Source organism: Odocoileus virginianus, chromosome 16, assembly GCF_023699985.2.
Source record: "Odocoileus virginianus isolate 20LAN1187 ecotype Illinois chromosome 16, Ovbor_1.2, whole genome shotgun sequence".
In the NCBI taxonomy this organism is placed as follows: domain Eukaryota; kingdom Metazoa; phylum Chordata; class Mammalia; order Artiodactyla; family Cervidae; genus Odocoileus; species Odocoileus virginianus.
Genome location: NC_069689.1, coordinates 34,846,241 through 34,870,647, shown reverse-complemented (window position 1 = coordinate 34,870,647; position 24,407 = coordinate 34,846,241). Strand labels below are relative to the sequence as shown.

Genomic DNA, 24,407 nt, shown 5'->3' with positions numbered 1-24,407 from the left:
GATATCATTGGAATCCCACTTGCAATTGAAAAGGAATTAAATCACCTTGTCAAAAAATAATAAAAAGCAATATAATGATCTTTATCAACATTTGTGTTTTTCATTTTATAATAATCAAATTGCTCCTTGACGAATTTTGAGAGGTTGAAAATTGAGAGGCAGTATCAAAAAGCAATTACTCCTAAGATTTGCCCTATTGTAGAGGGCAAGGGAAAAAAAGGTTACCTTGGCCTTACGGCCATATTGCTTTTTAATAAAATTTTAATTTTATATTGAGATAAGAATAAGACAACAGAGTATACATTTGTTTCGTTAATAAAACAGTATGCTAGTCTATAAAGCCTCATATATCAGTAACATTATTCATTATTCACCTATATACCGGCAGTATATTTAATCCTCTACACATATTATCTTTACTCTTCAAAGTAATTTAAGTAAGAAACAACCATACATTTATAGGATTTTGATTTGTCTAGTAAGGTCATTAAAAGGCATCCATGAATAAATAGTGAAGACCTACATACAATCACCTCACAAATAGAGTAAAAATAATTGGCAAAATAAAGTTTCAAATTTCCCTTAATGGTTGTGACAGGAGTTTGGTGTACAGAGCAACACAGAAAGTATTAACAGTTTTCCAGCTCCACTTAACCTCCTCTCTCACATATATACAGACTATAACTGTCTCAGAAAAGTCTTTCCAATTTATTTTAATCCTGGATCTAAAGATCTAAAGTAATTCATATATTTGTCAAAACAGCCAATTGTCCAATTCTCCCAGCCCAAAGTTTGGAAGGCTGACATAAATGATATTTCCTTGGGAAAGTGTTCAACAGCATACACTGATATGAAAAGGTTTTTAGTTCTGTGTATTGATAGAAAAAACATAAAGCAGAGTTTCTCTTTTGCATTATAAGATATATAATGAGGCCTCAATTTTGCAGCCTATAATGCAAATTATAAAACAATACTTTAATATATGGTAGCTATACACGGATAATTAGGCTTTCAAAATTATGTTTCAAAACACACTTACATACTTAGACAATATACTACATATGTATATATTAGACATATATTACACAGGCATTACATATATATCAAAATATAATCCTATTATAAACTAAACTTGAAAATTTAAATATACCGTATTAAAGCATTATATTACTTTAAGACTTACTTAATGAACTGACACATTCTATACTTCATCATTAAATCAGAAATAACAGAAATGATGACAATCGTAAACTGTCAATGATGACAATGTTGACAGTGTAAATGATGATAAAGTAAATGATGACAATACAATGATGACAAATGTAAATTCTGAATAAAAATATACAAACCTACAACCCAAACATCTATTTGCTTAAAAGGATTTTGTTGGCCTATGTGTGCTGACCTGGTCAATCAGCTAGTCATTCCCAGTTTCTTCAATCTGTGTAGAAGTAGCATAGCTAAAATTAACAATAAAATTAAAGTAACACTACAAGTGTTAAGAAAACAATTTACAATTAAGAAAGCAAAACAACTATAAACAGAGCACAGCTGTTCTCAAACTAAGGCACTAACCTTTGTTCTACCTTTAATGAGCTATCATCCCTAAAATTTCACTTCTTATTTCCTTGGTCAGAAAAATGACTATGCAAAGTAAAAATATGCCAGGAGCCTTAGAGATGCTATTACTTCATTTTAAGTAAATTCAAAAGGGAAATATGAGCTGTCTATCTAATAAGATAACAGGCAAAATGAATGGATAGTCCCATTAATTGCATTCCACATCCCTAAATTAATACTGTTTGTTTTTAAAAAGTGTGTGTGTGTGCACATAGACACACAGACAATATGTGAAACTAAAGTAATTCTTCCTTTGGAATACTGTTCCTTGTTTCAAAACAATTCCTTCTTAGTCTATATATTCAAGGTTCTTTTGATAGTAGAAAGTAACAATGTTTCAAAGTGAAGTCAATTACTGTAACTATTTTTTTACCCTCCAGAAAATAATAGTCATGAATACTATCTAACATGATATATATCTTCATATACAACCAGCCTTCAAGGTTACATGCTTGCAAAGTAAAGAAATAAGCATAATATAGAGAAAACCATAAATGTATTCGCCCCAAAAGAAGGAATTAATTCTATCTCTGTATTCGTAAAGTGCTACATACCAATATCTATGTGACACTTCAGATTTTTCACCTAAACGAAAATATTTTAAAAAATCAACTGAATCACTTTGCTGTACACCTGAAACTAACACACTGTAAATGAACTATGCTCTAATATAATATAAAAATTATATTAAATATTAAAAAATACTTATTTTTAAAAATTCTTTAGCTATATAATTCAGTACATACTTAGGATACATTTATCTTAAAATCAGAATATTTTTGCTCAATTACCATCAAAAATTTTCAAGCATAATCATCTATCTGCCACTTAGCAAACCTACATGATTAACGAAAAACTATAAATTCTAATTAATAGCAACAGTAATTTAAAATACTATTTCTCAGAGACGGACCTCTCTTATTTAGCTCATTTCACAGTCGTTCAGCCCATGTCCCATGAATGTTGCTGACAGAAAGTGAACTGTCAGCTAATACTTCCAAAGATTTAAGATAGTCCAATCTCTGTTAGTATTTAGGAAACTCTCAAACCTATCACGGGAAAACCTTAACATGTTACAACGCAATGAATGTGGAGGGCTCAGAAAATCTAGAGAAATCCATTCTACATAGTAAATTGTAAATGACTTCTAAATCCCAGCACTGTCCAAAAACATCCATTTCTCTCCCTTCCTCTCTTTTTCTCTCCTGTCATCCTATCTCTGAGTTAATATCTTGAGAAAGTAATTCAAGAGAATCTGAAATAAGGAACAAAGAAATTCTTCCCATTTCCTTGACTCCACACTGACCCCCTCCTCCATTTCTGCTGTCTCTGCTATCCTGTGATGGATACTCAGCCCTCTTAACCTTGAGGTATAATTGTATCTCAAGATAGATGACAGAAAACAGATAGATGAAAATTTTTCCTATCAAGTAAATACCTAATTACAGTATCCTGTATATAAATAACTCTCAAATCCACACACATCTCTAAATCTCTCTTTGCCACAACATCCCACCCCCATCCCCAGCAAAAAAAAAAGTTTAAGTGAGATCTTTATTCGGCTATCCCAAACAAACTCTCAAACTCTTGGAGACAGAAGAACTACTAGAATAAATAGAAAAGGAAGGGATTCCCCTTGTAAATCAGTCACCAGGATTGGTGATTTCCCTTTGCCAGTGTTTCTCCAGGTCTCTCCCCCAGAGCTTTGGCTCAGGGTTCTATTAGCTCATGAACTCCAGTCTTCCTTCGGCCATAACATTTTTGGCCTTTTAAAATATACTCCACACAGCAAATCCATCTTTCAGCTGTCCCTGATTTGATGTCTCTATGTAAAAGATACAGAGACTCCTAGTAATTCGAATTCATCTTAATTGAAAGGCCTTTTCATAATTTTACTTTCTCTAAATATTTTAGTCACTACCCTCAGGTCCTCTATATTCCATAGGTGCTTTCTGCTGCTCTCCTGCACACGTGTCATCCCCTCCACAAAGCATTCCTCTTGGTAGTTACAGAGATAAGAATTCACTCTTCATTCAATTTCTAGTCTCAAACCTCTTGAAACAGGCATATTTCTCCCCATTCTAAATTCCATCAAGGTGTGGCTATACGCATGTATGTGTGTGTGTGCGCGGGTGTGTGTGCAGGCACACCCTTTAAAACTGTTCAAAGATAGTCTGTCCATATTAATTTGACCCAATGAATATTATCTGTAACTCACTTGCTTTCAGCTAAAATTCTATACAATCACATTAGCTCTTTAAGAAACTTTATCTTAAGTTCTTTATGTGCTTATTCAGTATTGTCCTTTAATTAACTGGCTTGCACTCCAATGGAAATTGTTGCAGACTGCAACTTCCATTAAGGGAAGGCTTTCAGTGCCCAGGAGAAGGCTCCAGTTAACCTGCAATAGACACTCCACAGTATTGATGAGGAGAAGGCACATGATATGACTTAAAACAGAATTAGACAGTATCTGCCATTTACGTGGAAGATGCAAAAAACTGAGAGTCACGCGTATTATAAAATGTCACCCGTTCAATAAACAAAAACTCCTGACACTCATTGTTAACTTCGTCTGGCATCCAGAACTTTTACAACTTTTAGACTAGTGATTTCTCCCTAGGGATTTTTCCTAATATTTCTGTGCTCAGTGCTACAATTCACAACACACAGGTTTAGCAAACTCTGTTCCAAACAGTTTAAAGAAAGCTTTCATGATTATTCAAGGGACCTTTATAAGGCAAGTACCAGTCAGTCCTTCAGGGCTGAAATTCAGCGCCTTTAGAGACCTCTGTCTCCACCCAGAAACCCCCGCTGTTTACACTAGGAAGACTGGCGCCAGGGCCCCCATCCCTTTTCACTCTTATCACCCCCTTCCATGCAACTCCCCTCTGGACCGCCACAGAAACCACCTGAAATTCAGAACCGCACAGTAAACAGCGATGGGCGGGCTAGGTCTCCTCCCTGGGCGGCGTGGTCCAGGATAATGGCCCCTTTTCCACCCTGCCTTCGGTGGCCGCTGTCCAAAGTCCCACAGCCTCAAAACTTAGGGGCACAGCCAGCCTGGGGTGCTCCTGGACAGGACCCCCCCCCCCCCATTCACATGCCTGTGCCCTGGCTTCAAAGCTCCACCATCAGTGCCCTGGGAATCAAAATCCAGAAGGCTGCAACTTTCAGATTTATCGTTGAAAAAATTGCACCCATGTTCACAGAGTTGGGAACAGACCACAAGGAGGTGGGGAGCTGTGGTCTGGTCATTTGTTTTCACAGCTGGCCAAGTCAATCATTCTCGCTTAAAAGCTTATTTGACAGGTGAGAAATTCCTCCTCTCTAGATCATTCCAGGAACTCCTCAGCATCAATCTGAGCTGGGAGAGGGGCCTGAAGGGGAAGGGAGTGGTGCTGAAATCGTGCTGAGCGTGTCCCCGGGGAAACTCTAGTGCAGGAAGGAGGATTTCGGCGCCAGGAATGAGCTGGTCCAGGGTCCAGAGCGAAGAGAGGGGAGAGCCGAGAAGTCTTCAGTGGGAGGGAGAGGTGCGACCAGAAAATAGAAGATACCTGGAAATGTCCTGAAAGGGATGGAATTGTGGGAGAAGGATGCAGACTGGAGAGAAATCGGGAATAGAAAGAGGTTGGGGCAAGGGGAGAACTCGACAACACGAAGGGCACAGCCTCGCATGCGGGCGTCCAACCTCGGCGGGTGTCGGACCCTTCCAGAGCGCCAGCTAGGCTGGCTGCCGGCCGAGCCCCCGGAGCCGGAAAGTTGGCGCGGCGAGGGGCGGCCGCAGGGCAGTGCCCCGAGCGCGGCGGGGAGGCGCCGGGCTCGGAGTCGCGCGGCGCCTTACCTTCTGGTCGACTATAGAGCAAGCCATCTCGCGGACGTGCGCCAGGCTGTAGTCCCCGGACGGGTCCTGCAGCAGCAGCACCGGCTCGCGGCTCAGGCCGATCTGCAGATGGAAGGAGATGCCCCCGGCCGGGGCCGCGACGGGAGTCAGGAACGGCGCGGGCCCCGGCCCGGACCCCGGGACCAGCGCGGCCGCCGCCGCCGCCGCTGCCGCCGCCACGGGCAGCAGCGGGCTGGGCGGCCGCAGGACCGGAGGGGCGCTCATCGCTCGGCCGGGCGAGCCGAGGGCCGCGGGGCCCGGCGGCTGAAAAGTTTTGCTGCCGCCGAGCCGGGAGCTTCTTTCTTCAAGAGTCGAGGCGGAAAATAAAAACTTTCCGGAAAAGTCCCCGCGCGGGGGGAAGGGCGAGGGGATGAGGATCGGGAGGGGAGGGGGTGGAGGGAAAATGGCCGAGGCGGGAGGGCTGCGCCGCCGGGAGCGCGGGCGGCGCGCGGGGGAGGCGCCGCCGCGCGGAGGAGCAGCAGCTGCGGCGCGCGCGGAGGGACGGGGCGGCGGGTCTGCGAGGCCGGGGCTCCGGGCGGGGGCGGGCGAGGGGGCGCGAGGGGCGGGGTAGGGGCGCGAGGGGCGGGCACTGCGGAGCCACCACCCGGCGGGCGCCGGAGCCGCAGGAGCCGCGGCCGCGCGGCCGCACTGGCCGCAGTGTGCCCGGTGGCCGCCCCCTCCGCCCGAGGTTCCCTGGGCCTGAGCCTCCCCTGGCCGGGGCAGGACTGAGCGGCAGGGCGTGGGGCCGCCTCCGCGAGCATGGTTCGACCCTGCCCTCCCTCCCTCCGGGACCCCGCTCTCTTCGCTGGCCGGGCTGCCCGACTGCGGACGGAGGGGACGGGGCGCCCTTCCTACAGCCCGCTGCCTGGGACCAGGAGCTTCACGGTCCCCACAGTCCTCGCCACATCATCCAGATGTTCGAGGACGACGCTCTTCTACCCGTAAAGTGGCCTGTACTAAACTCAAGAATGCCAAGCCCTGCGGTTCTCCGTGGGTCTTACCTTCGGAGGGAGGATGAATAGAGGGTCCTTGGAAACCCACTTAAATCCCGGGTCCTTCCAGGAACCCTTGGGTTCGTTGCCAAAGAGGGTGGGAAGCCAATCCACGGAAATATATTTAACCTGTCTACTTTTTTTGACACTGACACACCCTGATACCCAAGCCCACACATTCCACCGCAGCTCCCAAGGCACCAGACATTAAGTTGCTAAACTCAGACTAAGTTCTCTTTTGAAAGAGAAGGCATTCGTTGTCTACATTTTTTAAAAAGAGGAAGGTCTGATGCAGTCTCTGTCCCTTACCCTTATTCTTTGTGTCTGAAGCTTCTACCCCCCTAAGTCCTCAGAATCCGTTCCTTCACTGTCAAGTCAGCTTTATATATAGCAGTGATGCTCCCAGCGCCGCTACCACCTAGGTTGGGCACCATCGGCTTTAGTTTTGATAGTTGTTTCCTGTTGTTGCCTTTACTGTAGTTTTGGCGGGGGTGGGGAGGTGGGAAGGGTGTTTGGAGATGAATTCTACTCTTCTCCCACCAGGGCATGCTTCGCACACTGCACAGTGTAGGTGCACAGAGCCTTGACCTCTGAAAGGCCCTGCCACAATGATCTGCTGCTTGTCAACATCCTGGAATACTTAATGGTTTTTTTGTTTGTTTGTTTGTTTTTTCATTTTGCAGTGTGTTGGTCGCTCAGTCGTGTCCGAATCTTTGCAACCCCATGGACTGTAGCCTGCCAGTCTCCTCTATCCTTGGAATTCTCCAGGCAAGAATATTGGAGTGGGTAGTCATTTCCTTCTCCAGGGGATCTTCCCCACCCAGAGATCAAACCCAGGTCTCCTGCATTGCAGGCAGATTGTTTACCAGCGTGCCACTAGGGAAGCCCAGGGGCCAGGTAAATTATGTAGCCCGCTTTTCCATTTCCCTAGTCCTTTCCCTTATACGGCTCAAGCACGCACGCATGCGCAAACACACACGCAGGCACACTAATAATGTGCGTTTTATTTTGTACTGTTACATTGTTTATGTCTTGACCTCTGTTTCTGACCCAGGACATGACATTTCAAGGTGATTTTCTCTTCAAGCCTCTTTCCCAGGGTCAGTAATAGAGACCTGAATGTCCTCAAAGACATTGTCACTCACTGCACTAGAAGAGACCTGAATGTTTTTTTCTCTGGATTTGATGGTGTTAGGAGGTCTACATGTGTGTTGGCAGTTTCCCTGTTTACTTACTTAAAAAGTGATTCACTTCATCTGTCCATCCATCCCTCCATCCATCCATCACATGCTCCTGTCGTGTCAGACTCTGCGACCCCATGAACTTAGCCTGCCAGGCTCCGCTGTTGGCTGGTTCTCCAAGCAAGAATACTGGGGTAAGTAGCCATTTCCTCATCCAGGGCATCTTCCTGACCCAGGGATTAAACCCACCTCTACCACATTGCAGGTAGATTCTTTACCGCTTGAGCCATTGTGGAAGCAATTTCCCTAATGTACAAGATTCAGCTAAGCTGGGAGAAGCATGGGCTTTCCCAGTGGCTCAGCAGTAAAGAATCTGCCTGTCAATGCAGGAGATTCACCTTCTGTCCCCAGGTCAGGAAGATCCCCTGCAGAAGGAAATGGCAACTCACTCCAGTATTCTTGCCTGGGAAATCCCATGGACAGAAGAGCCTGGTGGGTCCATGGGGTCCATGGGGTCTCAAAAGTGTTGGACATAATTTAGTGACTGAACAATAAGAAGAGTGGAATTATTCTTAATGCTATGCCTTTTGGTTCTCTGTTGTTTTTTAATGTCAGAAAATGTATTTCATTTTCTTTTAAAGTCTGAATAAAGTCAATATTCCCACAATTTCCTATTACCAGAAAAAAAGTCTGCTGGTCAGTTTACAAGGCCTTACAAAAAGCTAGTTTTGCTTGACTTTGAGCCAAAACCTGAATGACAGAAAAGTCCCTTAAGAAGATCAGGGGGAATTACAAACTAGGCATAGGAAACAGCTGGTGTAAAAGAACTAACACAAGAATGTACTTGGCATTTTCAAGGCACAGGAAAAGAGGGGCAAGTACCTGAGATGAGGTCATAGACGTGGTTGAAGCCAGATCACAAAACGTCTTGAAAGCCCATTATAAAGAGTCTTCATTCTGTTCTCAGTGCACTGTCCAACCACTGGAAGATTTTAAAGCAGGGAATGAAAAGATTTAATTAGCATTTAAAAAAAAAAAAAAACCACTCTCTGGCTCTGTGTATGAGAAAAGAGTGAAAGCAGAGACACCAGGTTGGATATTAGCAGCTGTCCAGTCTAAAGACATATATGGCTTGGATGACTCCGGTTGTTAAGTTTAGATACTAAAAAATGTAAAGTTGCAGGATCTAATCTGGAGGCAGAACTGAAGGTCTTAATCATGAATCAGAGGTTTATGGGAAGTAAGAGAACAGTAGAGTTGTGAAAGACTCCTAGATTTCTGAGCAATTAGCCTAATGGTGGTGCTGATAACTGATACAGAGAAGACAGGGAGGAAGCAAGTTTGGAGAGAAAAAATTTCTGCTTTGACTCTGTTGAATTTGAGATGCCACTAGGTATTCAACTTAGAAATAACAGCTACAGTTGAGTATTTGAGTCTAGAGTTCAGGAAAGAGAGGATGGTCAGGAATACACTTGAAAATCATAAGTATAAGTGTGGAGATGTTTCAAAGTGAGATTAGATGAGATCACTAGAGACAGAGGGGTTAAGGAAGTCATCAGTTATATGAGACAGGAATTTAGATGTCCTACATAGGAAGAAAGCTGTGGAACAATGACTTGTTTCCTATACTCTGATTTCTCAATGGTTTGAAGGATGTTAGAAGTAATTGAGAAGAAAAACAGGGGCAGGGGAGAGAATCCTAAGGAATTTTAATTCTGGAGAATTAGAATCACTTTTAAGAAGCTGGTAGATTACTGAATGCAAGAGAGTGAATAAAGAGAAACAAGAAGAAAAAGAGTCTCAGAACCAGTGGAAGTCCCACATAACAAGCAGAAAATTCCCATGGAGTTGGTCATTGCAATTTCTATAGTAGGCACCTGAGATCTGACAGTTTGCCAGCTGCTCCCCAGTTTTCCTGAATGACAAGAGAATGAACAATAGCTAATATCTGAAAGAAACCTGATGTGCATCTCTGGTGACTGTGAAATTACAAACAGGCATCTCTGGTGCTTGTGAAATTATATACAGAAAACCTCAAGAGTTTGAAAAATTCAGTGGCTTTAATCTCTTCTGGGTATTTGAACTTTGGGAAAGTAAAAAGTATATAGAGAGTGAATAGCTATTTATATAAAATATATTCATGAATTTTAGATTTTATTTTTTGAATGATGGCTAACATTCCTGGAATAACAGACTTCTGACAATGACAGGGAAAACCATTTTAGAAAGTAGGTTCACTACCTATCTTAGAAAGCAGGTTCAAGACTTGTAAACTCACTTAAGAGTGCAGAAGTATGTGGAGGTACTTACAAGGATTTCCAAAAATGAGTGTTTTTCCTTTACAGTGGTCTTCAAAAGAGGGCTGGATGTTGAAATAATTTGAAAAATAGGTACATACATTTTATTTTTCTTTATAGCTTATAAATTAACTTAGCGTTTAAATTCTGAATATAAATTAGCCTTTGAAGGCACTGGGAAGTCCTACAAAATTTTTTTTCTTTTTTTGACTACACTAAGTTACTTTATTGTCATGTGAAAACTTCATCTCACCAGCTATCCCACCAGTTATTCCAGAATCCTGCTTTCCCACAACAGTTCTACTGTCAATAAGGCATGACTACTCTTCCATTGCAAAAACCATGGTCAGAAGCACTGTGGAAAGAAGCAGTGAGAGGCACCCTATCTTCCTTAAAAGTAACTATGATTCTCACAAAAGTTTTATTTCACTTACTGTACTACTTTCTCAACAGTTTTTATCTCAGAACCCCAATCATGTATTGTTGTTGATGATGATGTTGTTTTTATCACACTATATATCTTTTTTTTCATTTATTTATATTAGTTGGAGGCTAATTACAATATTGTAGTGGTTTTTCCCATACATTGATAAAATAAGCCATGGATTTACATGTGTTCCCCATCCTGAACCACCCTCTCACTTCCCTCCCCCTCCCATGCCTCTGGGTCATCCCAGTGTACCAGCCCTGAGCACCTGTCGCATGCATCCAACCTGGGCTGGCGATCTGTTTCACACTTGATAATATACATGTTTCAATGCTGTTCTCTCAGATCATCCCACCCTCGTCTTCTCCCACAGAGTCCAAAACTCTGTTCTATACATCTGTGTCTCTTTCTCTGTCTTGCATATAGGGTTATCATTACCATCTTTCTAAATTCCATATATATGCGTTAGTATACTGTATTGGTGTTTATCTTTCTGGCTTACTTCACTCTGTATAATTGGCTCCAGTTTCATCCACCTCATTAGAACTGATTCAAATGTATTCTTTTTAATGGCTGAGTAATATTCCATTGTGTATATGTACCTCAGCTTTCTTATCCATTCATCTGCTGATGGGCATCTAGGTTGCTTCCATGTCCTGGCTATTATAAACAGTGCTGCGATGAACATTGGGGTGCACGTGTCTCTTTCAGATCTGGTTTCCTTGGTGTGTGTGCCCAGGAGTGGGATTGCTGCGTTCTATTTCCAGTTTTTTAAGGAATCTCCACACTGTTCTCCATAGTGGCTGTACTAGTTTGCATTCCCACCAACAATGTAAGAGGGTTCCCTTTTCTCCACACCCTATCCAGCATTTATTGCTTGTAAACTTTTGGATAGCAGCCATTCTGACTGGCATGAAATGGTACCTCATTGTGGTTTTGATTTGCATTTCTCTAATAATGAGTGATGTTGAGCATCTTTTCATGTGTTTGTTAGCCATCTGTATGTCTTCTTAGGGTATATCTTAACATTTCACACAGTGAGGGTCCCACAGAACACACTTTGGGAAATGGGGTACTATTCAACAAATGTAAAAGAATTTCAGTTAAGTTTTGAAGGTAAAGAAAATCGCTCAGAATTAAAAGCAGATGCTTTGAAGAACACCACAAATGGCAAAAACAGATGCACACTGAGTGTCCAGCAGTTCACAATCCGTAATCAGAAAGAGGATTCAGAATAACCTGATTTGAATAGTTGTCAGTTTGGAAGCACAATATACCTTGTCCAGATGAAACAGACAGTGGAGAAAGAAAAATGAGTAAGAAACATAATGTAATTCTATGGCTGAAAGGATCCTATCTATCCCCAAGTACAATCATTTTACAGCCTAAAAAACTGAAGAGCAGAGAAATTATATACTAATGTGGAAAATGGAAATTTGAAAGAGAAAGTATGGCCTCAGAACAGCCTCCTTTTTACACAACTGATAATTGGAAGCTGTAAGTGTGAGGATAATGGATGATGAATGGATGACAGATGATTAATGTATACAATAACTATTTTATATTGTCTCCTTACAAGAGTTCATAAATGATAGTGTGCAAGATCAGGTTAAATAAAATTAATGATACACACAACAGAAAAATAATGTCCTAATGAAGATATCAACCATAAAATTATCTGCCAAAGTGTTGTTCTGCTAAAGCCTGAGCTTGTGACAAAATGTTGCCTTGTCTTGTTGATAATTTTGTGGCAAATAAAACAGAAAAGAAGTGAAGTTCATTTTTACCAAGAAGTAAAACTAATTTATTATTTAAGAAAGCAAATTTAAAAAATTCAAAGAAATAACAAATATAATCCTCGAGTCAGAGACCCTCAAAAGGACAGGAGGCCTTCAAAGACAAGCACTTAACTATAAAATCACAAATGATCCAAGTGAGGAATAAATTCAGACACCAGTATGACTACACTTTAAGTTTTGAATGAGTACATATCTGCAAAGAGAATGAATGAAAATAGACGTAAGATGTATTAGAAACAGTAAATAAAGGTTATTTTAAGCTAAAAACATGTACTAGCAATATGTGAGATTGCCAAGTTTTTTAAACATTCTCTCCCCCAAAGAGTTAACTTGTAGGCAATAACTGAATTTTTTTATTTAATTTTTGCTTATGTGAGATTAAACATTTTAATGCATTCATAGATCACATGTATATCTTCTTTTTAAATATTATATTCTAAATTCCTCATACATTTTTATATTGGAATATTTCCTGCTATTAATGAATAAGAGATTGTCATATATAAGGAATGCCATTCCTTTGTTATGCATGCTAAGTCGATTTAGTAGTGTCTGACTCTTTGCGACCCTATGGGTTGTAGCCCACCAGTCTCCTCTGTCCATGGGATTCTCCAGACAAGAGTACTGGAGTGGATTGCCATGCCCTCCTCCTGGGCAGCTTCCTGACCCAGGGATCTGATCAGATCAAACCCATGTCTCTTACATCTCCTGCGCTGGCAGGCTGTTCCTTACCACTAGTGCCGCCTGGGCAAAGAGCTTCCTTTGTTACACATAAAGGCAAATGCTTTTTGCCACTCATCTTTTAATTTTTCATGGGGTTGTATCTTTCCAGCTGCTTTATTAATGTTTTTTCTTTTTCTGCCTTTGTGTATATTGCTTAGAAAGGCACTCCCTAATCTGAGATCAGAAAAAAATATTCATCTATAGTTTTTATTTTCCATTATTACTCTATAATTTTGCTCTATAAGAAATGTAATCAATCTGGGAGCTATCTGAGTACATGTACTGATTTCTAGACCTATTTTTTCTAAAATATCAATTGTCTCAGCTATTGGAGGACATTTTTATTTGTTTTTATATTCATCAGTGGACTAGAATAGATCCAGCTTCCAGGATTTAGCTTAAAGTTTTTTATTCTTTTACCTATATCTCTCTGTTTAAAGTCATGAGTGAACTTTAAATTTTTTTTGTCCAAAATGTTGAATTTTTTATATCTTGCACACGTGCAAAATACCTGCATTTACAAATATTCCTATTTAAATCTGTTCTTTTGCTAGACTTGATTCCCTAAACATCATTCCTTCCTGGACAGTAATAACTTTGACTCTGCTGTTCTAATGAGAACTAAAATCTACTGGCTCCAAGGTATTACAAAATCTGCTCAAGTCTCCTGTAGAAAACAGAGTGAAACACTTTTTCCTTGGACTTCAGTATACTCAGAAGGCTATTGCTTACAGTTGCCAACTCTAATTGTGCACATCAGCTATCATCACGTTGATCCAACATTCAAATTCAGAAACCATTAGTAGCAGCATTTTTTTAAGAAAAATATAAAGATGCAATTCTAATCTTATTTTTCAAGACCCATTGGTTCTAGGGATACAAACTCTTCCTCCATTCTTACTGGATCTTACAAGTTTTCAGAGCCAAATATTTTATAACTATGAATATCAAATATATCCCATCAGTTGATACTATTCCATAACTTACTCTGTTTACTACATGTTATTTTGTGAGACTTTACATGCTGTTATTCAGTATTTTTTATAAAGCACTGACTAAATCCTGAAAAACTAATAAGAAAGAGTAAAGGAGGTACAATTAATCCAAAGTTGCTGTTTGGGTTCCTTCCTGGAAAAAAGTATTTTTTGAGCTGAAATTTCTTGTGTGTGGTTTCTAATGCTTTATTTGGAAAATAAACTTTTTAAGGGAAAGAATTTGGCAGATTTTTTTTTTTCGTGACATAACCAGGAAAAATAGTTTTAATAGTTTGAGAAAAAAAAATTATTTGCTTTTCTTGGCTTAGACAAATTTTAAATGACTTTATTTCTAAAATTCACTTATTACTATAAAATTCATATTCCACTAGGATAAAAGCCTGAATTATTTAAAATAGGTCATTTATATGCAATTAAAGCTATATTTTATTATTTCTTATACTCAAACATAACATCGTAAAAAATCATATTATTACAACCACAGTAAACTTCTTACCCATTTTTAAACTGAATTTACACATTTGACCTCACATATAATCGAAGTAAAAATCTCTACCTCATACAGCTCAAATTAGAATATTTACTTCTTGAATTATATATTTTGTATTTATTTTAAATATATAAATTCTTTATATCATTTTATGTATTTTTATAAGTATATTTTGTTTTGTTCAATAAGTTTGTCATCCAGACTAAAGAAAGTTGAAGTTCTCATAAACTGAAAGAAATCATTATGTTTTTGACTTGTTTCAGAATGTATTCAAGAAAAGCATTATGTACTTACTCTTTTAGATAAATGAAGAGCATTCTAGAATGTCTTAACTTTTACACTTTGCTGCCCTGGTTGAATGCCAAAGTCAACAAGTATAGATAATGAGATGTGAATGGTTGTTGGTTTGTCCATATCACAGCAGTCGTATCACTGCCCAGCATATCTTTGTCTTCTCTTTAATTTATTAGTACATATTCAACTATATCTAACCTTTCAAGTTGAATTTTTAAAAAAATTAGTTACTAAAATAAATTTTACTTGCTTAGGAGCTTCCCTGGTGGTTCAAGTAGTTAAGAATCCATTTGCAGTGCAGGAGACCCAGGTTTCGTCTCTGGGTCCGGAAGATCCCCTGGAGGAGGAAATGGCAACCCACTCCAGTATTCTTGCCTGGAGAATTCCATGGACAGAGAAGCCTGGTGGGCTACAGTCCACAGGGTTACAAAGAGTCAGAAACAACTGACTGACTAACACTTTCACTTTCTTTATAGAAATAGAAAGATTTAAGTCACCTCTGAGGAAGATTCATTTTAACATTTATCTCTTTAACCAATATTTTCTTTGTTTTTAACATACAATTTTAAATACTTCATAATGGAATGATAAATGGATTTACATGGTGTTAACTTGTGACATATCACCTGCATCTTTGCAAAAAAAAGTAAGGCATTTTAATCATTAGAAACATTTATACTAAAATAAAGCAGTGCAAATATGAGGTTTCCCTGGTTAGCTCACCAGCAAAGAATCTGCTTGCAATGCAGGAGACACAAGAGACACAGGTTCTCTCTCTGGATAGGGAAGATCCCCTGGAGGAGAAAATGGCAACCCACTACAATATTCTTGCCAGGAAAATCCCATGGACAGAGGAGCCTTGTGGGCTACAGTCCACGAAATCACAGAGTTGGACACGTCTGAACAACTGAACACTCAGTGCAAAAATCTCAACTAATATCCATGATTTCTGCTGAAGCATTTAGCCCTCACCCTCCTCACAGTCACTACAAAAGGAAAGTAATATATTTTCTAATTCCTACTGTCTGATTTTAAACAAAAATTTTATCACGTGTTCATATTACATAAGACATACAAAAACACTTGATTTAGAATTTGAACTTCAAGGTCAAGACTCTTGTTTTACCTACCCTTCTATTCCTTAGCACCCAAACAGCAAATGTTTGTTATTGTGCTTTTTTTTAATAAAACTGTTCAACTACAATCAGAAGATTAGAAATTCTGCAAAATTTTTTTCAAGATAATAGTCTTTTATATCCACCCTGCTCAAAAACTCAAGTCAGAGAAACCGACTCTACATCAAACAGACATTTCCTCACGGCACTCAGTTAATGAGATTCAGATAAATTCTATTCTCGTGATCTAGTCTGACATAGTTAGCTCCCCTGGCCTGATATGCTCATAGCATTTTCTCAGGGCTATTACTCTAGCATCTACCACATTATAAAGATTTTAACTTGTATCTTATACCTGTGGGTATTTCCAGAACCAATTATTAAAACTGATACAGAATAAATGCTGATACTTGGTAACAGTTTAATAATTGTTTATTGAAGGAATCAATGACTTGAGTTTGAAATGGCTCAAAATAAATAAAACGAACTGCATAATCTAATGGCCTAGCTTCTCCCAAAATCAACTACTTCAGCTGTGCTTCTAATGTGGAATAACATGCATTGTTTTTTGGAGATTATAAAAGCAATATGTGCTAATTTAGAAAGTTTGGAAAGGAGAAAAATCTAAACAAAAATAATCAGCTCCTAACTCAGTTAATGTTAATATTCTATTTCTCCTATGTGAGTATGTATATAAAGTAATATTGAAAGTAGTTGTTTGTTAATCTGACCTCAAATTTAATATACCAAAATATTTTTCTGAAATCATTAAATATTCTTCAGAAACATCAGAGTATTCTAAAATAAGTTTTGTGACTTGCTATTGTGACATTTACTTTATTTTCATTTTTCCTAGGACACTTTTAAGAATATAAATAATAGCACTATTACTTGGACAATAAAGATATTCACAAATTGAATATCTGCAGGAAAAATGTATAAATAAGATTAATAAATTATGGGAGATATTGGCTCTGCGAACAAGGATTATATCTAGAGACTTTAAAAATAGAATCATTTAAAAAATGCACAAAATTTCAAAGAATTCATAATGGTGACATATATTAAGTTGACATAAAATCTGAAAAACCATTTCTTTAAAATTAGCAAGACACTTGGTAGGTTTTTAAATTGAATATTCAAATCAAATTTGACACCTCAGGAGAACATTAGTTCTGCTGTCAGAAATCAAAACAGTGATGTATGCTATATTTAGAAAGTAAGTGATAGAATATATATTTTTTACTGTATTTTATTATGACAGAATTTAATTAACTTCATGAAATATCATTGACAAGTGAAATTGTAAAGTATTTGCTTTGCTACTTTCTAACCATACTTTTTGTTAATTGGCTAGAAATATAAGTGCCAATCTAATTTTCTTAATGTTAAAGTATAGTGCTTTTAAAATTATAAGCACATGATTCAAAAGCTGATGGAATAAAGGATGTTTAAAATTGATTTTTTAAACCTAGTAAAACTTTTTTTTTTTAATTTCTATTTTAACAAACCAATCCCATTTTCAAGATAACAAAATCATGGATTATTGGATAATGATAAAATTGGTTAAATATCTAGTTTTTAGTCAAAACAATAATTAAGCAGCATTATTCTATTGGACCTATAAAATGTGCTTCCTCATCCCCAAATTATGTCAGTCCAGTATCTCTGACTGACCTATGTTCTTAGTCACTGTTAAACTGCATGTTTGTGGAGCACTTTGACAGTCAATAGCCTTGAAACAATCTGAGGAAAGCTAGCTTCTTTGGAATAAATATGTCACATACACAGACACATACATTCCACTGTATTGTATTAGCAAAACTAAAACTATGGTCATTATGAAATAGTCCTTCTGGGCATAATCTCAAAATCTTAAAGAATTTACTTTTTAATAGCAGAATGGTGAATGTAGTTGTTATGGGGTGAATTGTGTCCCATTAAAATCCTTGTCTTGAAGCCCTAACCCCCAGGACCTCAGGGTGTGGTTGCATTTAGAGGTAGGGCCTTAGAGTTAAAAATGAAGCCTTTAGGGAAGCCTCTAATGCAATCAGACTGGAGTCCTAATAAGAAGAGTCCTAAATAGAAAGATCTACAGAGCATTCATGCCCAGAGGTACCCCATGTGAAGTGGTAGCAAGAGAACAGCCATCTAGCTCCCTAAGTGTGAGAAAATAAGTTTGTATTGCTTAAGCCATCCAGTCTACAGTATTATGCTATGCTAGATCTAGCAAACTAACACACTCACATATAATACGTTAGGATAGAATGAATATATTTCATGTATACATACAGAGCCAAAACACAAAGGTCTCTTTTCTTGGACCACTAGACATACAGTACAACAGCCTCTCTTTCTGATGTTTGACCTTTTTAGTTTCATCAGAAAAGTGTGGGAGGGGAGCATGTTACTGAAAAATGTCAAGGAAAAATATGAAATTACTTAATACGATAATATAACCCTGAACTTAAAAATTCACAGATAATTAAGATAATAGACTTTATTTTTCTCTTTTTTTGGTTGAATGAGAGACTCTAAATTCTACAGTGTTTAACAATTTTCAAAGGTTTTGCACACATAATTTAGTGTGATCCCATAATAACTCTGTTTTCCCCTACCTCCATATTGCCCCTCTTCCATTTCTGTCCCCATTGGTAATTCCAGTTTGTTCTCTGTATCTGTGAGTCTGCTTCTTCTGTTTTTTTCTTATTCACTAGCTTGTTGTATTTTTAGATACCACATGTAAGTGATATCATACAGTAGCTCTCTTCCTCCAAGTCCATCCATGTTGCTGCAAATAGCAGAATTTCATTCTTTTTATCACTGAGTAGAATTTCATTATGTATATTCCACTCTGTACCACATCCTCTTTATCCATTCATCTGTCAATGAAGCTTAGGTTGATTTCACACCAAGGCAATCATCAATAATGCTGCTAGGAACTCTGGGGTGCTTGGATCCTTTTGAATTAGTGGGGTTTTCCTCCCCCACATACACACTATGGAGTGGAATTACTGGGTCATATGATAGTTCCATTTTTGGGTTTTTGAGAATTCTCCATACTGCTTTCCACAGTGGCTGCACCAATTTATATTTCCACCAACAGTGTATGGGACTTCCCAGGTGGCGCTACTTGTAAATAACCCGTCTGCCAATGCAGAAGACCTAAGAGATGCAGGCCTGATCCCTGGCTTGGGAAGATCCCCTGGAGGAGGGCATGGCAACCCACTCCAGTATTCTTGCCTGGAGAATCCCATGGACAGGGGAGCCTGGCAGGCTACAGTTCATGGGGCTGTGAAGAGTTGGATACAACTGAAGTTCCTGAGCACCCATGCACAATAGTGTACCAGAGGGTTCCCTTTGCTTTACATCCTTGCCAACATTTGTTATTTGTGTTTTTTTGGTGGTTGCCATTTTGACCAGTGTGAGGTTTTGATTTGCACTTCTCTGATGATTAGCAATGCCGAGTTCATGATCTATTCATGTGGCTGTTGGCTACCAGCATTTTCTCTTTGGAAAAATGTCTATTCAGTTCTGTCCACTGTAAATCAGCTTGTTTAGTTTTTTGATGTTGAGTTGTATGAGCTGTTTATATATGTTGGATATTAATCCCTTATCAATTATATCATTTGCAAATATCAGAACCTGCAGGAATCATGCTCCCTGTCTTCAGATTGTACTACAAAGCTACAGTCACCAAACACTGTGATACTTGTGGTTAATTTATCTATAATAAAGGAGGCAAGAATATACAATGGGAAAAAGATAGTCCCTTCAATAAGCAGTGCTGGGAAAACTGGACAGCTATATACAAAAGAATGAAATTAGAACATTCTCTAATACCATATACAAAAATAAAATGGATTAAAGATCTAAAGGTCAGACTGGATACTATAAAATTAGAAAAAAATAGGCAGGACAGTCCTTGACATGAATCACAGCAATTTCTTTTTTGGATCTCTTCTCCAAAAAGCAAAGGAAATAAAAGCAAAAATAAACAAATGGGACCTAATTAAACCTAAAAGCTTTCACACAGCAAAATTAACCATTGTCAAATCAAAAGACAACCTACTGAATAAAATAATAGACTCTTTTTAAGAAAATTAATTTTGCTGGTTTTGATATCAATCTTAATTATTACTGTAATTACAAATTGGATAAAAGCTTATCCTTGAGGGAATGAATACTTTTCAGGATTTAAAAAGTGCTTTAAATAAAATATAAAAAAGGGAAACAATTTTCATGTGGTATTTTACATCTTTTAGAAGTGATACTAGCTGGTCTTCTATGAAGAGTTTTAGAGGCAGAAGTGGCATTATAGACCATCTTACCTAACTGGGCGTCCCTTATGGCTCAACTGGTGAAGAATCCGCCTGCAATGTGGGAGATCTGGGCTCGATACCAAGGTTGGGACGATCCCTTGGAGAAGGGAATGGCAACCCACTCCAGTATTCTGGACTGGAGAATTCCATGGATTGTATAGTCCATGGGGTCACAAAGAGTCAGACACTACTGAGCAACTTTAACTTTACCCAACTGCTTCATTTTAGAGGTTAAAAAAGGAATACTCTAGATCATACAAGTTAGTAGAAGGACCAAGGAAAGAGTGCTTTCATTCCACCAGTGGTCTGCAATCTGAATTTCGCTATGTACTCCATTAGTAAAACCTAAGCATGTACCTTCTATATATGTGGTTGCATACTTCCTTGTAACTTAACATATGTATACTTATATTAACGTTATATGATTAGTGTAAAATGTATACAAAAATAGAAATTCAAAGGAGCATTTACAAATAGGACTTCCAGGTCTGGATAACACTTATTCCATAGTTTTCTTGTTACAACTAAAACCCCTAAACATCATACGTTAATGAAACAAACGGGGACTCTGCAAAGTAGGGAGTAGAAAACAGGCCAACTAGTATTTTGACACCCAAGAAATAACACAAAATTCAGTTCACTGTGTTTTATTTTTGCCTCATATGTCTAGACTGGGTGCTAGAGAGGCCTCCAGCCTGGAAACACCAATAGACATAAACAACACAGCCCTAAGGAAAGCCTGCTTTCTGTCGCCAAAAGACCAGGAAAGTAGAAGCCCAATGAGACAGCAAATTCTGAGATATTGACTGCCTTATTCTAGTCTAACACCATGGGAAAAACTGTGATCCACACCCATCATTAAAGGTTGAGCAGAAAGCCTAGATTTCAACTCTCATCACCCCACTGTAACAAGAAATACTCCCAGTACACGTAAAATATCCACCATTCTACACCTGGAATGATATCAGAGAAAGTCAACGCAGAGCTTGGATTTTCACTTCTTCCAGCTCTCAACAATCTCCTATCAGTAGAGAGCACATGGTGAGCCTACACTCCCACACCATCTGATAGGTAATGAGGCACCCCTTTTCCCTACTGCCACAGTGGTGCTAGCAGAAGCCTAGTGAAGAGTGAAATTCCACACCCATCCAGCAATGAGGTAAGCCTCCTCACTGTAGTAACAATGGAGACTGACCAGGGAATTGAACTTCCACCTCTACCTAGCAGTAATTACACTGCCTCTCCTACTTCGCACACAGTGCCAGAGGAGATCTACGAAAATAGAAGATTTACATAAGATCCGGAGTATCCTAACATGATACCCAAAATGTCCAGGATACAACTAAAAATCACTGTCATAGCTAGAATCAGGAAATCCTAACATGAACAAGAAAAGAAAATCAACAGATAATGCCACCAAGATGTCAAAGATACTGGAATTATCTGGCAATGATTTTTAAATGAGACACTATAAAAAGACTTCAATAAACAATGTAAAACATGCTTGAAACAAAAGAAAAAAATAGAAAGACTCAAAAAGAAACAGAAAGCTTTAACAATAAAAGAACAATGAGGAGGAAGAAGAGGAGGAAGAAAATTCAAATGAAAGTTTTACAACTGAAAGAAACATTAACTGAATATCCAGTAAACCTTCATTGAATGAACTTAGCAGAATGAAAAGGTCAGGGGAAAGAACTGGTGTGCTTGAAGATAGAATAGAAATTACCCAGTCTAAACCAGAGGAAATACAGACTGAAACAAACAAATGAACAGAGCCTAAGCTATCCATGAAAACAGATGAAAATCTAACATTTATGTCACTGGAGTCACATATGGAGAGAAGGAGGTAGATCTTGAGAAGTATTCAAAGAAATAATGGCTGAATGTTTCCCAAATTTGGCAAAAGACATAAGCCAACAAATTTAAGAAGCTAAGCAAATGCCTAAAAGTATAAGCCCAAGGAATTTCATACCGAGACACATTATAACCAAGCCTCTGAAAACTAAAGACAAAATATCTTGAAAGCAGACAGAGAAAAATGATACCTCACCTCTAGAAGAAAAACGATTCAATTGACAGTGGGTTCTCTTTAGGAGCCATGGAAGCTAGAAGAAAGAGGCACAATATTGTTTAAGTACTAAAGGAGGGCTTCCCAGGTGACTCAAGGGTAAAGAATCTACCTGCCAATGCAGGAGACATAGGTTCGATCCCTGGGTTGGGATGATCCCATGGAGGAAGAAATATCAAGCCACTTGAGAGTATCCCATGCACAGAGGAGCCTGGCAGTCTACAGTCCATGGGGTCTCAAAGAGTTGGACACAAGAGAGCAACTGAGAGCACGCATGCGCGCGTGTACACACACACACACACACACACACACACACACACACACACTGGAGGAAGAGATCTGTTAACCCAGGATTCTTTGTCCAGTGAAAATATCCTTTAGGGAAAAAAGGGAAATCAAAACATTCTAAGATGAAGGGAAACTAAAGAATTTTTTTTTTTTTTTGCCAGCAGACCAACCCAAAAACAATGACTAAGGGAAGTTGTTGCAATAAAAATGAAATGATAAAAGAAGAAAGCCTGGGGCATAAGCAAGGAAGAAAGAACAATGGAAAAATAAATACATAGACAAATTCAATAGACTTTTCTCCTCCCCTTGAGTTTTTAAAATTAGATTTGATAGTTAAAATTAAAATTATAATAATTGCATGATGTGGTTCTCCTTCTGTATAGAGGAAATATTTAAGGCAATTATATTATAAATGGTGAAAAGGCAAGGGGAGTTAAAGGAAGATAAGGTTACTTCCCTGGTGACTCAGACGCTAAAAGAATCTGCCTGCAATGCAGGTAACCTGGGTTCGATCCCTGGGTTGGGAAGATCCCCTAGAGAACGCAGTGGCTACCCACTCTTGCCTGGAGAACTCCATAGGCAGAGGTACTGGTGGGCTACAGTCCATGGGGTTGCAAAAAGTTGGACACGACTGAGCGACTAACTCTTTGCTTCACTTCAAGGTTGCTATACTTCACTAAAATGAATAAAATGCTGATACCATTATACTGTATACGTTATGCATGTATAGTATAAAACATAATGCAACCACTAAAAAGTTACAAATATATACACTTAAAAACACTGCAGATAAATCAAAATAAAGTTATTTTTTAAAGTTTAGGTAACACACAGGACAGCAGGAATAAAATGGAAAAGAAAAACAGAAAACGAGAAATAAAATGGAAAATGTAAACCCTAATATATCAGTAATTGCATTAAATGCAGAATGTCTAAATATACTAATTAAAAGACAGAGATTGGCAGGGTGGATTAAAAATCATGCTCAATGTAGGCTGTCTACAAAACTGACTTCAATTATAATACTACAGAAAAATATAAAGTAAAAGGATGGAAAAGATATCTTATTCAAACATTAATGAAAAGAAAGAGTGACTATATTGATAGCAGATCATGTAGACTTAAAAGTGAAAAAAATTTCCAGGGACAGAGAGGGACATTGCATAATAATAAAAAGGTCAATCCACTAAGAAGACATAACAATCCTAAAGGTAGAGGCTCCAAACATCAGAACTGCAAAATGAGTAGGGTGAGAGGACTGAAAAAAAGGAAGGAGAAATAGACAAATTCACACTTAGAAAGCTGGCGATGTCAATATCCCACTCTTAAGAAATGATAGAACATCTAGGCAGAAAATCAGCAAGTATATAAAAGAAATAAACAATACTATCAACCAACAACATTGAATTCACAATTGTAAAACACTCTACCCAACAAGAACAGAGTACACATTCTTTTAAAATATTAATAGGGCATTTACCAAGATCCACCACATCCTAGGCCATAGACACAGCTCAACAAACTTAAAAGAATCAAAATCACACAGATGGCGTTCTGTGATATAATGGAATCAAACTAGAAATCAATTACAGAACAATACCATGAAAAGTTCACAATACTTGGAAACCAAACAAGTGAGGGAGATCAAAAAGCATACTGATCTAAATTTTTAAAAAATTTGTATATCTAACAATTTGTCAGATACAGCTCAAAAGCATTGCTGAGAGAGAAATTTATAGCAATAAGAGTGAACATTAGAAAAGAGGAAAATCTCAAAGTAATAATCTAAACTCCCAGCTCAGGAACCTAGAAAAACAAGAAAATAAATCCAAGGCAAGCAGAAGAAAGGAAAAAATAAAAAGCAGAAAACAGAAAACTTAAAAAAAAACTACAAAATCAGCTTCTTAAAGAGC

The 24,407-nt window shown here is 38.5% G+C and overlaps 1 protein-coding gene across 2 annotated transcripts in view; it reads right to left on the bottom strand.

The window, feature by feature from the left end:
- PRKD1 (protein kinase D1) overlaps positions 1-6,025 on the bottom strand; it is a 328,618-nt gene extending 322,593 nt beyond the window's left edge. For both annotated transcript variants that reach the window (XM_020913363.2, XM_020913366.2), the window contains exon 1: positions 5,465-6,025. In XM_020913363.2, the coding sequence (XP_020769022.2) occupies positions 5,465-5,728 (264 nt within the window). In that variant the 5' untranslated portion in view covers positions 5,729-6,025. The remainder of the gene's footprint in view (positions 1-5,464) is intronic.
- Positions 6,026-24,407: the final 18,382 nt, after the last annotated feature.